At 44.8% G+C, this 16,892-nt stretch overlaps 1 protein-coding gene across 1 annotated transcript in view; it reads left to right on the top strand.

The window, feature by feature from the left end:
• LOC126188647 (odorant receptor Or2-like) overlaps positions 1 to 16,892 on the top strand; it is a 49,537-nt gene that overhangs the window by 27,213 nt on the left and 5,432 nt on the right. Inside the window, exons 3-4 of the mRNA XM_049930249.1 lie at positions 2,716 to 2,817; positions 14,378 to 14,533. Of these exons, the coding sequence (XP_049786206.1) occupies positions 2,716 to 2,817; positions 14,378 to 14,533 (258 nt within the window). The remainder of the gene's footprint in view (positions 1 to 2,715; positions 2,818 to 14,377; positions 14,534 to 16,892) is intronic.

A 16,892-nucleotide genomic window follows, 5' to 3' on the forward strand; every position in this document is an offset into this window, starting at 1 on the left:
AAGGTAACTATACAGAACAAAAGTGTTCCATAGGTTACTTGGCCCTTTATCTATCCTCATTCAGTTTCTAGACGGTTCACCGCTTCCGGTTCCAAGGAGAATGTATTAAAACACTGATCGCATACGCACACAAAGCGACCGAAATGAGATAACGCACGATACGTATGCAACGCACCTAACGTACAGGTAAGACGGATACGATCTTAACTAAGGCTGCTAAGAAAACTAACCCAGTATACGCTTGCTTATGATAGTTTACGACAGCCTGCGGTAGTTTCACAACTCAAGTAACCGGTACTGAACGCCTGAACAAAATAAAACACTACATCTACTTAGAAGAATAGACACAGCACACAGCTCCACTATAATGCCCATGCGATGGACTATCTTTCACATCAACGCCTAAATATCACTACACACCTCGGCGATACGACGAGGAAAATTTGATCGCACGTCAACAAGCGGCCCATTTATAGCTCCGCATTGTAGCACGCACCGCAAGAGAAGACGCCCACCCTGGCCGCTGCACGCGCGAGGTCACGAAAACAGCCGCCAGTGAGCGTCATACTGGCAGAGGTGGCGGGATTTTTTAAATTCGCACAAGGCAAGACCGCATGCCACAGGCCTGAACCCGACCATACAAAAACAGTGAGTAATAATGACGTCAGAAATAGCAAAAGTGAAACACAAACAACACCCTACAAGAAACTGCATAAACAGCATCGCAAATTGTAGGTTAATCTTAATATATTAATACATCAGTGTATGTTGTTGTTGTTGTTGTCGTGGTCTTCAGTCCTGAGAATGGTTTGATGTAGCTCTCCATGCTACTCTATCCTGTGCAAGCCTCTTCATCTCCCAGTACCTACTGCAACCTACATCCTTCTAAATCTGTTTAGTGTATTCATCTCTTGGTATCCCTCTACGATTTTTACCCTCCACGCTGCCCTCCAATACTAAATTGGTGATCTCTTGATGCCTCAGAACATGTTCTATCAACCGATCCCTTCTTCTAGTCATGTTGTGCCACAAATTTCTCTTCTTCCCAATTCTATTCAATACCTCCTCATTAGTTATGTGATCTACCCATCTAATCTTCAGCATTCTTCTGCAGCACCACATTTCGAAAGCTTCTATTTTCTTCTTCTCTAAACTATTTGTCGTCCATGTTTCACTTCCATACATGGCTACACTCCATACAAATACTTTCAGAAATGACTTCCTGACACTTAAATCTATACTCGATGTTAACAAATTTCTCTTCTTCAGAAACGCTTTCTTGCCATTGCCAGTCTACATTTTATATCCTCTCTACTTCGACCATCATCAGTTATTTTGTTCCCCAAATAGCAAATCTCATCTACTACTTTAAGTGTCTCACTTCCTAATCTAATTCCCTCTGCATCACCCGATTTAATTCGACTACATTCCATTATCCTCGTTTTGCTTTTGTTGATGTTCATCTTATATCCTCCTATCAAGACACTGTCAATGCTGTTCAACTGCTCTTTCAGGTCCTTTGCCGTCTCTGACAGAATTACAGTGCCATCGGCAAACCTCAAGGGTTTATTTCTTCTCCGTTGATTTTAATTTCTTTTCCAAATATTTCCTTTGTTTCTTTTACTGCTTGCTCACTATACAGATTGAATAACATCGGGGATAGGCTACAACCCTGTCTCACTCCCTTCCCAACCACTGCTTACTTTTCATACCCCTCGACTCTTATAACTGCCATCTGGTTTCTGCACAAATTGTAAATAGCCTTTCGCTCCCCGTATTTTACCCCTGACACCTTCAGAATTTGAAAGAGAGTATTCCAGTCAACACTGTCAAAAGCTTTCTCTAGAGCTACAAATGCTAGAAAAATAGGTTTGCCTTTCCTTAATCTATCTTCTAAGATAAGTCGTAGGGTTAGTATTGCCTCACTTGTTCCAACATTTCTACGGAATCCAAACTGATCTTCCCCGATGTCGGCTTCTACCAGTTTTTCCATTCGTCTGTAAAGATTTCACGTCAGTATTCTGCAGCTGTGAGTTATTAAACTCATAGTTCACTAATTTCCACATCTGTCAACACCTGCTTACTTCGGGAATGGAATTATTATATTCTTCTTGAAGTATGAGGGTATTTCGCCTGTCTCATACATCTTGCTCACCAGATGGTAGAGTTTTGTCAGGACAGGCTCTCCCAAGGCCGTCAGTAGTTCTAATGGAATGTTGCCTACTCCCGGGGCCTTGTTTTGACTCAGGTCTTTCAGTGCTGTGTCAAACTGTTCACGCAGTATCATATCTACCATTTCATCTTTATCTACATCCTCTTCAATTTCCATAATATTGTCCTCAAGTACATCGCCCTTGTATAGACCCTCTCTTCCATCTTTCTGCGTTCCCTTCTTTGCTTAGAACTGGGTTTCCATCTGAGCTCTTAATATTCATACAAGTGGTTCTGTTGTTTTGTTAAACTAAGTATATAAATGCATCGTTTATTTTGAATAATGGCCTGACAATGAGACGATGTTCGAAACGCGTGTTAATCCACAAAGCTTAGAATAAAGCATGCAGAGAACAGAATATATAACACTTGAATGAGTAATATTGTTTATTTCTGAATCTTTCTGAATGCGCCATCAGATTTTTTTGGTGTTTTCGTTGAGTGTTTCACTGTGTACTGTGACGTAGTGGCTGTCAGCTGGTTGGTTGCTGTGTGTGCCGGCAGAGCGCAGAGAGCGACGCCCTGGTGAAGTGCCTGGCCGCCGTGCCCACCATCAGCACGCAGCTGCTGCTCTACTGCCTGGGGGCGCACAGCGTGCGCGAGCAGGTCAGCAGCTCCTACTCCTTCTGGTGCACGTGTTCACTATCACTTGTAGAGCTACGCGAAGAGTTAAACAAGTCTGGTTCTAGTATCCTCAAAAACACAGTGCCCTTACCTACATATACACTCGCACGATGCAAAGCGAATCATGTTACATCTGTCCTTAGTTCTTATATGGTTCCTACACTGGTGTTGGATACACTACACCCTATGCCATGGCTGGTTTAAGGGGAATTCGCAGGACAAAAATTAAAATTTTTGCTATTTTACAAAATAAGTCCTGCAATATTCTTCACTTTTTCCCCACATAAAATAGTGATAGGTAACCTTTGTGTGCTGAGATAAAGAAACTGGAACGCAATGCACGCACGCACGCACACACACACACACACACACACACACACACACACACAAACACAGTGGATGGGTACAAGCCTCCGAAAATTAAAATAAACTCTTCGCACCACCAGACTGTGAAATGGCAAGCCGCTGACTAGTTGACTGAGCGATAAAACAATAGACCAGCTTCAGCATTATTATGGAATGGCCATCAGGAATAACGGAAATGATTTTGAAAGTACGAAGAAAGAAGTCTTGGCCTCATAATTCCACAAACTCTCAACTGACAGATAAGCAATGCATTCACTTTTCGCACTTGGACCTGAAACCTGGTGTAAATTATGGAAGGGTGAAGTTCCAGGAGTGTGTTTTGAACACAAGAACTCTATTTCTGAAGATTTTATGGAACCCATGTAGAGAATTTATAGAAGCCTAGCTCACCCATATCTCAACGGAATATGTTTACATGGACGGACTCAAAATCCCAATGAGTCTTTCAATAATATTATCTCGATAAGTTACATGGCGAGAACAAGAGTTCTAGCGTATGACATCACCCCTGGCTGTCATGCTTTAGCCAAAAATTCCGAGGCTCAACGTGCAGCAGAGTTCACCGCTAAGGAAGTAAGGTCAAACAGAAGGAAGAAACATTTAGAGAAGGTGGGTATCAATGACGACGATGCTGATTATGTTGCTGGGTGGTTTTCAGCCTCAGTTTGTAAATATGACTGAATTTTTTGTCATGTTAAGTTTTAAACACGATTTTCTGAAGACGACTGTTTCATACTTTATGTATACATTCAGGGTGTTCGGAAACTCCCACTACAAACTTCTAGGACTTGTAGAGGGGAGTGAGTACATAATATTTTGAAAAGTAGCGTATGTCCGGAAACGTACCGTTTCCGTTCTACAGCCGTTTGAAAACGCGTTTGCTATGTAGGTATGCTACAGGGTAGAAATGCTGGGGGGAGGGTTACGTCGGATCGACTGAAGTCACTTGATGTCTCTCCTACCTCTCTGACCTTCGAGCCTCGTTCACGTGTTTGTGAGTGTTTGAGCAACATGGTTGAGTACCAGTCTGCAGATTACATCGACATGATCCTTCTGAATGGCAAAGCTCACGATAGTGGAAGAGTTGCTCGTCGCCTTTATTTTGATCGCTCTCCAGAATATCGGACTCTATCGAATACTCTTCCCACTATAATTAGGCAACGGCCTCGAGAAAGTGGGCGTGACTGTGGTGCTCCAAGGAGACGCCGCACACCCGGTTTGGAAGAGGCCGTACTTCATCACGTTGGAGAGAACCGTCAGTGAGTACACGAGCCATTTCTTTAGCTATTAATGTGTGGGGCGCTGAACACGAGCGCCACACTCACCTTTCGCAGCCCAGTACGTCGGCCGTAGGTGAGCACTGTATTACCACAGGACAAGCTATGGATTTGTCTGCCACGAAAATCTTGGATCCAACGAAAACTTTCTGGGATTCAGTAATTAAAGAATCTGTGGAGATACGCCTAGCGCAAAATCTTATAAATCGTGTTGGCGGTTTTCAGCTGGACAATGCTTGGGACCCGGTGATCTCTCTAATTTCCTCTGAGAGAATGCAGTTTATTAATAATGACACGTCTGGCGACATCTGACGTCTGTTTTTAGCGACGCGGCGCGCATTCCGACAGAGGGCGGACATGTAGTTTTCACCTTTACGCATGCGCCTCCGCTCCACAGATAGAACAGTAACTCCAGAGGGCGTGGATTTCGACAGAGGACGCTCCTGTGACGGAGGCCAATGCGCATGCGTTTTCGCACCAATTTTTTGCTATAAAGTTGACTCCGGGAACTCGCAGTCTCCACCACGCTCCCCATAAACTCTTCCAAGTGTTGGTCTGCTTTCCACCGCCTTACTGGGAACCGCCCCACCCCCCAGTACCCTCTCCTCCTTAATGACCGCCCCTTTCCTGACAACCTCAGTAAGGCCAACCACTTTGCCTCCCACCTCTCTGATGTTTTTTCCATCCCAGATGATCCCCACTTTGATTATTCCCTCTTCCCTGATGTCATAGACCGTACGAATACCTCTGTCCCTCCCCTTGCTCCTAGCTTCCAGTACTTGGGCCACACCCCACCCTCTGCACTTAACACTCCCATCACAACACAGGACGTCAGCCTCACACTCCGCACTAAACGCAACACTGATCCCGGCCACGACTGCGTTACCTACCGCCACCTCAAACACTGCCCTCCCTCCTTCCTTTCCCTCCTTGCCACCCTCTACAATGTCATCCTTGCCACTGGCTTCTATCCCGACCTGTGGAAAACCTCCCGTATCCTGATGTTCTCCAAACCCAACAAGCCTCCATCTGATGCCTCTTCCTATCGTCCTATCTGTCTCACATCGGTGTTCAGCAAGCTCTTGGAATCCATCCTTTCCCGGCGCATCCATCTCCACCTCCACCAAAACCACCTCCTCCCAAACACCCAATGTGGCTTTCGACCTTCCTTTTCTGCTGATGACCAACTCCTCCGCCTCACTCATCTCCTCTCCCTCCAGCTTAACTCCCGTCGCTCCGCCATTTTTGTCTCACTTGACCTCGAAAAGGCCTACGACCGTGTCTGGCATCCCAGTCTCCTGTTTAAACTCCAAACCTACGCCCTTCCTATCAACTACATCCGTCTGATGGCCTCCTTCCTCTCCCACTGCCCCTCCTATGTTACCATCCATAATGCCAATTCTCACACCTTCTACCCCTCTGCAGGTGTGCCCCAGGACTCTGTCCTCTCCCCTCTCCTCTACCTCCTGTACATGGCAGATATGCCCCAGCCCCCCCCCCCATCCAGTACACCTCTTGCAATATGCTGATGACACCGCATTCCTCGCCCTCGCTCCTACCCTCCAACGGTCCCAACGCCTTCTCCAGAATCACCTTGACCTTTTTGTTGCATGGTGTAACCAGTGGCTCCTGAAACTCAATCCTTCCAAGACCCAGGCAATCATTGTAGGTCGTACCACTCGCTCCTTCCGGCTCCTTTATTTCTCCCTTACTGTCTGCGCACGTCCTGTCCGCCTCACCCCCACCCTCATCTACCTTGGCCTCACCATTGACCGTCACCTCACCTGGATCGCTCATCTCCGCTCCATCCAATCCAAAGCCCACAACCGCCTCCAACTCCTCAAACTCCTCTCTGGCCGGACGTGGGGGTTGCACCCATCCCATCCTCTGTTATGCCAGTCCTGCCTGGATATCTGCCCCCCCCCCAAATTCTATAAGTCCCTCCCAATCCTTGAGCGTCATGCACTCCGCCTCGCCTTCCGTATATGCCTCCCGTCCCTCACGCGGATCCTCTATGATCTCATTCCTTTCCCCCATCTGCTCCTATTCCTCGAACATATCCGCATCCTCTACACCTCCTGCCGTCTTGAACCCCCTCACCCCCTAGTTGCTCCTCTCCTCTCCCATCCCCACCCCCTGCCACGTCTTCACCGTTGTGTCCCCCCTACCCTCCATCTCTACACCCTACATCTCCTTTCCCAAGGTGGCTTCCATCAGCTTCCCCTCCCGGATGATGTCCTCTCTCCCTCCATTTATCCTTCCTATCAACTCTGATCCTCAACCCCCGCTCCTTTCCTCCGTCCTTTCCCTGGGCTCCCTCTTCCTCCCCCCTTCCATCCTGTGTTTTCTCCCCGCCTATCATCTCCTTTCTCTCCCCCCCCCCCCACCCCGAGTCCTTTTGTACTCCCGTCCTCTGCCTTCCCCAATCCCTGGCCCGTCTGCTCAGCACCGCCCACCCCTCTTATGGATCCTCCTCTTCCATTGGCTCCTTTCCCCCCTCCCCCTTCACTTTTCCTCTCCTTCCCCCCCTTTTTCCCGTCATCTGACCAGTTTCCCCCCACCTCCTCTCAGGTGTGGTATGTCGTATTTGTGCCAACTTTTAGCGCAGTGTTTAAGTGAGTGTTCGGTGTTGTGCGTCCTTCCACAGTGTTGCGAACAGAAATCATGCTGTCGCTGGGTGTGCTTTTTATATCTCTTGCGAACAGAACCCAGACTGTCGCCGTGTTTTTTTAATTGTCTGTCTATTGTTTTTCTGCTTCCTGTGTGTTTTATTAGCTTCATCCACCCTGTGTTTTATGTTTTACGCTCCAGAATTTTCTGCCATTTTTACCTTTAACTCACCGATTTTATCGCCAACTGTTATTATTTTTTATTATCTTCATCTTTTTAAAACAAATTCTGTAGGCTGAAGAGCGGCGTAATCAGCTGCTGCCAGCCCGCCCCCTTTAGGGGGAATCGAAACCCAATAAAGGAAAAAAAAACTCGCAGTCTCCAGTGACGGACGGTCACTTGAAGATGACTGGACGACTGCCAGCCGAAATATCGTGGCAAGAAGTCATCATGATCCGGCTGCTGTCCCGAAATCTCATCGAACATGTTTCCAAATGGTTGTACGCGGAAACGGTATGCTTCTGGACTTGGGTTCTAATGCAAATTATGTATTCACTCCTCTTTACAAGTCCTAAAGTTTGTTACGGGAATTTCCGAAATTCCTCTCTATCATGATAGCTACAAGTTGCTATTATTCTGACATATTGTTCCTACCGAAGCACAAACATGGTAGTGATTGGAGTAGGTATGAATCTGTAGGCTTGCATGTACAAATATTCACAATCAAAATATACCTCTGGTTCTTTTGCATTCTCCTGCTTCTGCTTTAGTAGATGGAAATAACATGTATAAGTTACCTGTAAGAATTTTAGATTGTTATCTTCATTAGCTCCAAAGATGAAGATATATAAACTTATCTCATGTAACATTGATTGCATAGGCTCTGCATATCCCCCTTAACGATGTGCGGAGCCCCTAGCAATGACCGTAAGATCTAATACAATTATGTTTCGAAGTTTAAGCTCTAACAGAGGTGATACAACTTTATTTTTGAGTCATTATATGAACAACATAATAAAGATTATGCAAGACAGTATACCATCCCGTCACAGTTCACCATCGGCATCATCAGGAGCCATTTAACGGCGATAACTGCTGCATGCTGCAGGGATTGGCGATATACTGATCCCATATCCCACTATCACAGATCGCTTCTCAAACTGCCTTGTAGGCAGCAGTCGACCTGTCGGTAGAGAGCTAAGGCATAATACTTCAGTTGCGATGATGACGATGATGATGAAAGACTTGGCTTTTAGGACAAGAATGATGACTTTAGTTTCGGGTCACAAGGGGAATTCTAGAGCTAAATACCCAGTTACTCACATTTTAGGAGTCTGCATTCTATTAATTTTCACTTTCACGTTTTTTTAACTACATTGCTCTCAGTTTATTTTTGAAAGGGTCCAGTTACAAAGTTTTCGTACACTATTTATACAGATACACACACACACACACACACAGAGAGAGAGAGAGAGAGAGTGAGAGAGAGAGAGAGAGGGGGGGGGGAGGGGGGAAGGGAGGGACAGAGAGAGAAACAGAGGCAGAGAGAGAGAGAGAAAAAGAAAACGGGGAGAGGGGGAGGAAGACGGGTAAGAGGAGGTTTAGAAGGGGGAGGAACGAGAGGTAGATGACGCAGGCAACTAAGCAATCAGGGACTCAGAACTGACTGTGAGGTTAATGTAGTGTCATCTGTACTGCAAATACAGTGGACGTTTGGTGCGAGACTCATTCGAGTTCTGAAATCCGTGTATTTATTTTGTACAGAATATTCACACACAAAATTTGAAACTTGTTTCATTTCTCAATGTAATCTATCTGTAAAGACATCGCCATTCCGTGGTCGCTGCGAATATTAATTTTGGAACTTTTCCAACCACTGAAAAGCACCTGATGGAAAAGCGGCACGAGTGGAGGATGTGCGATCACGTAGTGTGTCTTTCATTGTTAGAGATAGCCAAAAATACCATTACAAAATTCTTTACACAAAAAAATGAAAACCTCCTGCATATCGTTAGCCCGTTTCGATGGTTCAGTCTCTTGCTGAAAGAGCCCAAGTTCGTACTTTTTACAGATGGTTTTCTCTCAGCGCTGCAAGGACTTTCCTTCTTAAAACTTCTTGTTACCTCACCCCTATCCCGTAGTGCCCTTTGATAAGCCACCAAAACAACTCTCCCACCCGAGTGGCCATGTTGTCTCCCCAAATGGTGCTAAGGCGAGGCTTCGGGTCCGTTTTCACAGGACGAGCGGCTTTCTTTGAACTGCCGCACCCGCGAACATTCTTCATATTCACGACACAATCATCACTCTTCTCACACAGCTAGCGGTAAATTTTAACGGGTATTACATCAACCAAGTGGAAGAAAAGGATAATTACGCACTGTTCTTGTAATGAAAACTTTTCCATCTCTAGTGTTGAAAACATTCCTTAATATACTTCCACTGCACAATCCAGCCAACAGCTTCATTGATGGTATTTTATTCACACGATAGATTATGATATTACACAGTTTGATCTTCAGGAAAACGTATAAGAATGGCGATAATGAACTCAGGACAATGCACCAACACACGAAGTGTCATCACAAATATGTGTAGTTACATCATTTACAACATAGATATTATTTGAATTTCTAGAAAGTGAACGAACGTAAAGGTGAAGTTAGACGGGAAGTTCAAGGGCAACAAAAGTGAAAGTATTTGTGGATAAAACACTGGAGTGTAACAGTGTGACATTATGGTCTGTTCATTATGTCGACTACCAAGAAATCGATCAAACTGAAACTACATTGCATGTCAACGATAAAGTAATCAAAACATTAGTGTTTCCCATAAGATGAAGGAAAGAAGTTTTCATCATCTGATTGGCGTCTATATAGTAACAGACATGTGCTTCAGTTATGACAGTAAGTCAAGAATGTGTAGCTAAAGTAGCGGTGTAAAACGTACCATCAAATTACGGGATCATCCTGGTTTTTCAGTCATCTATTTATATATCACCACGTCATTTCGTGAAGGAAGATAATAAGTTCAAGGACTACAAATATTACTACACAGAAAAGTAAAGGAAAAAAAACACCATGATGGGGGATGGAACGAGTTTATAGAAAGAAGGCTAGAACAGGTAGAGAGGAAATTTCTGGTCAATAGAAGTCTTATAGTGTCAAACGTCGGCTTTAATCCGGGGAAGAATTTTCTAACAAAGTGCATATGGAGAACAGCATTGTATGGTAGAGAAACACAGACTGAGGGAAAACTTGAAAAAGAAAAGAATCGAAGAGTTCGAGATGTGGTGCCACAGAAAGGTGCTGAAAAGTAGATGGATTGATAAGACAAAGAATGAGGTGGTTTTGCGTAGAATCTGCGAGGAAATGAATATGTGGAAAACACTTACAAGAAGAAGGGACAGGATGACAGGACATATGATAAGACATCAGGCAATACCTTCCATGCTTCTAGAGCGATTTGGACAGTCGAAAATCTGTTAGGAAATACAGTCATTGCTATACGTTCGACAGGTAATTGACGAATTTGGACGTAAATGGTACTCTGAGGCGGAAAGAGTGGCACAAGAGAGGAAGAAGTGATAAGCCAAATAGCGCCAATTAGAGGATTGAAACAGAAAATACCAGAAGGAGTACCGAACGTCCAGAAATAACCATGCGTGTGGGCTGTTCATTGGAGGCAGTACTTTAGACGTTGAGGAACTACGCTGATGATGATGTGTGATGCCTGCAATGAAGAGCCAACAGGTGTTGTTTTTTCTTATCTTTGGGTATCTGTACTTGATAGTATATCATCTGCTTGTGCTTGTTCTTCTTTTAGCACATGGCATAATGATATATCGATAACTGACGATGGTGGACAAATCTGAATATTTCCTAGTACATTTTACGTCATAGCGTTTGTTACTCACTCTTGCTTAACTGCCATTATTGGTACTTCTAACCGTAGGTGTGCAGGTTGATTCTATCAACGTTTAAAAACTCCCGAAGCAACATAGATGACGCTAAGACAAGTATTTAATGTAAGACACATTGGGCCGCAAATATCGGCAAGTACCCCAAAAGTGGATGAAAAATGTTGAACATATGACGTCACCAGATGACGTACATCGCCGCACGTGTTGCGGCGGAACTTATCGGTGGGTCACAGTTGATTATCCCAACCGAAGTCACGTATTCGGTGTGGATCCCGGCCTACGTGGGTGACTGTAACATGTAGGGCTCAGGGTCCGAATCTTGCGTCTGGAAGGCAGTATTTTTTTGCATTGCTTTAGACAGTTATGTATTTACATTGAGGTAATATTCATTATTTTATTTACCGGTCCCACTGTCTCCGCTGGTTAACTGCAAAATACAATACAAGAAAAACCTACCATATTACATCACAAGTAAATAAGTATCATTGCTACCAGGAAGTGATCTGTGTTTTACGTAAAAGAGTACGAAAAAGAAGGGACAAAATTAAAGAAACCCAAAATAAGCATTTGCTTGGTTACAGCGAGAACGGTAAGTTTCTACTTTTACAACAGATTACATTTACAAAAAGTGTTCGAAAAGAGGGTAGTATAGTGGAGCGATATATAGGACTGCCCCCTACGGATGAGAGTAGGATTGGCCAGCTCAATCGTTGTACGTGCGGCCAGGTGAGTCTTCCAGTGATGTCAGATGACCAACATTTGTCGTCACTTTCAGGGTGTTTCCCAACGTTTGCGGCCCCAAGGGTCTTATTCTAAATTAGTTTCTGAGCGTTATTTATATCGCTTCGGGGGTTTTGAAACGGTAATAAGAATCACCTTGTACACACGTGAAACAGATGATGAGAATCTCTGTTTCCATGTTTTACAATGAAGCACTTGTGTTTTGGCAAAATTATCTTTGACACATCAACGTAGTTTCAGTTTGTTCGGTTTCTTACTAGTCCACAAAAGACGGTAGCGCAGTGTTAAACAATTAAAATCCTGTATCACTAAGATGTATAAATACACAAAATTGTTTGGCTACACGTATTCGTGATGATACTTTATATATGGTTGCATTGAAATGAGTTCACTTTCGCTGTTGTTTTATGTTATGCTCATGGCGCAATCGAACTGTATGCCTTCGAAGTGGATCATGTGAATTAAATACCACCAAGAAAGCAGCTTAATGGATTATTCCACAGCAGTATATTCACGACATAAATGCAGTGAGGTGACAAAAGACAAGGGCTAGTGATATGCACATATACTGATTGCGATAGTATCGTGTACACAAGATATAAAAAGGCAGTTCATTGACGGAGCTGTCATTTGTACTCAGGTGATTCATGCGAAAAGGTTTCCGACGTGATTATGGCTGGATGACAAGATTTAACAGGCTTTGGACGCGAATTGGTAGTTCGAGCTAGACGCATGGGACATTCAGTTTCGGAAATTGTTAGGGAATTCAGTATTCAGTGATACACAGTGTCAATAGTGTGGTGATAATACCAATTTTCAGACATTACCTCTCACCACGAATAAGGCTGTGGCCGACGGCCTTCACTTAACGCAGGAGAGTAGTGGCGTTTGCGTAAAGTTGTCAGTGCTAACAGACAGGCAAAACTGCGGGAAATAATCGCAGAAATCAATGTGGGAAGTACGACGAACGTATCCGTTACGACAGTGCAGCGTAGTATGGGATTAATAGGTTATAGCAGCAGATGACGGCTGAGAATGCCTATGCTGTCCACACATCTCCATCAGCACCTCTCCTAGACGTGGACAACCGTGGCCTAGTTCCATGAGTCCCGATTTCAGTTTATAAGAGCTATGGTACGTTTCGAGTGTGGTGCAGACCCCACAATGCCATAGAACCAAGTTGTCTATAAGACACAGTGCAAGTTAGTGGTAGCTCCATAACGTGTGAGTCCAACTGAAGCGATCACTGGCCAGAAATTATGTTCGGCTAGTTGGAGAACGTTTTCAGCCATTCATGTATCTCTTGTACCCAAACAACGATGTTATATTTATGGATGAGAATGCGCCATGTCACCGGGCCATTATCGTTTAAGATGATGATGATGATGATTAGTGTTTTAGGGCGCACAACAACGAGGTTATGAGCGCCCGTTCCCAAAAGAAATGTCGACGAGTGCAGCCATGATCAGTTAAACAAGGATCAATACAGAGTCGATGCTCAAATTTCAAGTTTGGACACAGCATATCAAAACAGGTAGATAAAACTAAAAATAAAATACCAGTACAAAGAAGGTAAAAATAATTAACTGTGGCTGGGTGACCACTTGCAAATAATGGGGGACCAAACCACTTTACAGCACATTAAGATCTCAATCCCAATATTTTGGGAAGAAGTCCAGACATCACACAAAAACGTAAAGCTCTAGGGACACTCGCCTCATTATTACTTAAAATAGAGGGCAGGTGTGGTGGGAAACTTAAATCTTCCCTCAAACCCGCATAAAACACACACTCAGTTAAAATATGTCGTATCGACAGCTGTGTCCCACATGTCTGACACGTTGGTGGCTCCTCACGACGTAACAGAAAACCATGTGTCAATGATCAGTGTCCTATTCGAAGTCGTGTAAGGGCTACTTCCTCATCTCGTCGTTGTCGGAAGGAGGTAAGCCACGGTAGGACAGAATCCTTCACCGCCCACAACTTATTATCCCTCACTTCCAGCTACTGAGCCTCCCAACAACGCATGACCTTCCGAGTCACGAATGATGTTATTGCCTGCAGGGGAGATTGGTTTGGTGGACATTCTGGACAGTTCTAGCGAATGATTTGATCACCCAGACCGTCCGACATGAATCCTATTGAACATTTATTGGACGTAGCCGAGTTGGTGCAAAAAATCGTGCACCGGCTCACTTCCGCAATTATGGATGACTGTAGATGCAGCATAACCCAGTATTTCTGCAGGGGACTTCCAGCGACTTGTGGAGTCCATGCCACGTCGAGTTGGTGCGCTGCGCAGGGCAAAAGGAGGCCCGAGACGATATTGGGATGTACCCCCTGACTTTTGTCACCTCAGTATAATGCTGCTAGGTTTCCATCCACAACGTTGAATCTGACAAAAAAATGACTTCCTCGCAATAGTTGCCGCTAGAGTTCTGTGTTCTGTTCAGTGCTGCCATCTGTACCACGCATACATAAATAGCGCATGCATATTTGAAGCCTAACAGCATACTCCTATTGGCTCCCAATCCTGAGGAAGCAACGTCAAAGACCTGGAGACTTGAACGCACCTAGTGTAGTGAGTGCACTCACCGTTGCGAGGTACTGACACGAGTGCCACTTTCAGGGCGAGTCGGTGTCGCTGGCGGCGTACAGCTGCGGCTGGCCGGACGCCCCCGGCTGCTGCCGGCGCGCGCTGCTGCTGGTGATGCGGCGCGCGCAGCGCCCTCTAGCGCTGACCGCCGGCGGCATCTACCCCATTCAGAGGGCCACCTTCCTCTCGGTGAGTGCCGCTATCTACCTGCTCCGTAACGTTAGCCAAAAGCTGTACAACAAAATGGTAACTCAGTTTTATTTACCTCCGCCAAAACACATTTCATTTCCTTGCCAAAGTCCTCTGCCTAAGCACTGTGTCAAAAGGCAACCCTCCTTCCTTAAGCCGTCGGCACACGGACCGTGCATACGAACGTTCAAGGTTGAGCGTGCCGAGTTTATGACGTCATAGCGTGGAATAGTACGTTGGGGAGTCTTTCCGACTCTGGCATGTCGGATATTCTGAGCGTGCGTCTGAGCATTGACCAATGAGATGGCACAACGCCACTTACGTCACACGCAAGTCGTCTGCCTTCAGTACAGAGTTGTGAGGCGCCATATTGGCATTCATTTCAAACCTATATGTGTTCATGCCATTTCTGAGCACCAGGAAATTGAGTATCACTGGGAAACCCGTTGTTAACTGTGTCATTCGTTCCAATAAAATATGAGAAACATCATATTCATGGCAAAAGAATTATTATAACTTGCGTATATGAGAGTACGCTAATTGAAGGCAGCGACACACTGAAGATCCACCCAAAACGCATTGTTCTTGGTACAATTTGTTATAGTTAAATTTCAATTAGTAACATATGTACGACTAAGGTTTTCAGGAACGGGTAACTATGATAGATGCATGGAGCATGTCGTTGGTGTAGAGTAATGACTAGCGTCACTGCCTGCAGTTGAGTTGCTGGGGCGCTGGCTCGCGTCTTGCCACTTCTATGTTTTTTTCCCTAACATTCGCGTTTTTATTAGGTTCTGATACTTTCTTATAAGTTTAATATAAGTATATACTGTAATATTTGATGTTATGTAAATATAAGTTCACCTTTTTTTGAGGGGTGACTGTTCGATTGGCTTAATCTACAGGACAGCTTGCGCTACTTGTATAAAGATATTTTGTTCCTTTTTCTTTTACGCTTCGTAATTGATATGTTGCAAAGATTCTGCTGTTGGGTGGAAACAGTGATCAAGTAAGACTCACCTTGGGGTTTTACTAAAATGTGGAAATGAGGAAATAATGTTTATCTTGTGCGGAGAAGTATTCCAAATTTGTACCGCACTGTTTGTAATGGTACTTTTATAAGCGTGTGTCGTTATTGATTGGACATGGTACTTTCCTTTTCGTCGACGATGGAGGAAATGTGCGTTTCAGTAGAGCTAACGTGGTTATTTTACACATGCCCGTTGAGTAAACAATGTGATTTATGAACTAGAAACATACCTCAGCTGCCGCTGGAGTGCGTTGCGATCGCGTATGCCACGTTGGGGCCCACGTACCGTATGCACAAGTCGCATCGTTCCTGAGCCTTCAGCAGCACGTTGAACTTGGCACGCTCAACGTTAACGTTCGAGAGCACGGTCCGTGTGCCGTCGGCTTTAAGCACAGGCAAACAGAGAGAGGGCTGTCCACATGGTTGGCTCTGTAGACTCACACAGTGCGGGGAGGGCGCGACGATCTAGTTGTCGAATGGCGCTCATTGTGTTATGTGATATCTTTCAGCTTGTAACCTATCCACACCCTCCCATAATTAAATGACACGTGTAAACCTAAGTCCCGTAACTTTCAGGACAGGCATATAACTAACAAGACAAAAAATAGGCGTAACAAGAAGAGATTATCTGAATGGGGCGGAAATCATCGACAGACGTGCTAAACAAGTACAGACAAACAAATGGTTACAATTTCATAAAAATTGAATGATTTATTCAAGAGAAAAGAGTTTCATAATTTGAGCATGTCAATAACGCATTGGTCCAGCTCTGTCCTTTATTAAAGCTGTTATTCGGATTCATTGGTTGACACAGCCGCCGGCCCGTGTGGCTGAGCGGTTCTAGGCGCTTCTGTCTGGAACCGCGCGACTGCTACGGTCGCAGGTTCGAATCCTGCCTCGGGCATGGATGTGTCTGATGTCCTTAGGTTAGTTACGTTTAAGTCGTTCTAAGTTCTATGGGACCGATGACCTCAGCTGTTAAGTCCCATAGGGCTCAGAGGCATTTGATTAATACAGCCGTCGGATGTCCTCGTGAGGGATGTCGTGTCAGATTCTGTTCAACAGTAGAAAAATGGGAACTCAGTTTTATTTACCCTCGCCACAACACATTTTAATTCCTGCTGAAATATAAGGCCAGCACCGCTTACCATGAAGGGCAACAAAACGGGGCGAGAATATCGTCGACGTACCGCTGCTCTGTATGGATGCAGCTGATGACGACCATCTCATTGGATGAGTACCACTTTGAATTGAGCATGGATGACCAGAGAAGACATGCTGTAGACGCCCCAGACAGTCATAGGACAACGACCCGCAGTACCCTTACAG

Source organism: Schistocerca cancellata, chromosome 5, assembly GCF_023864275.1.
Source record: "Schistocerca cancellata isolate TAMUIC-IGC-003103 chromosome 5, iqSchCanc2.1, whole genome shotgun sequence".
NCBI lineage: Eukaryota > Metazoa > Arthropoda > Insecta > Orthoptera > Acrididae > Schistocerca > Schistocerca cancellata.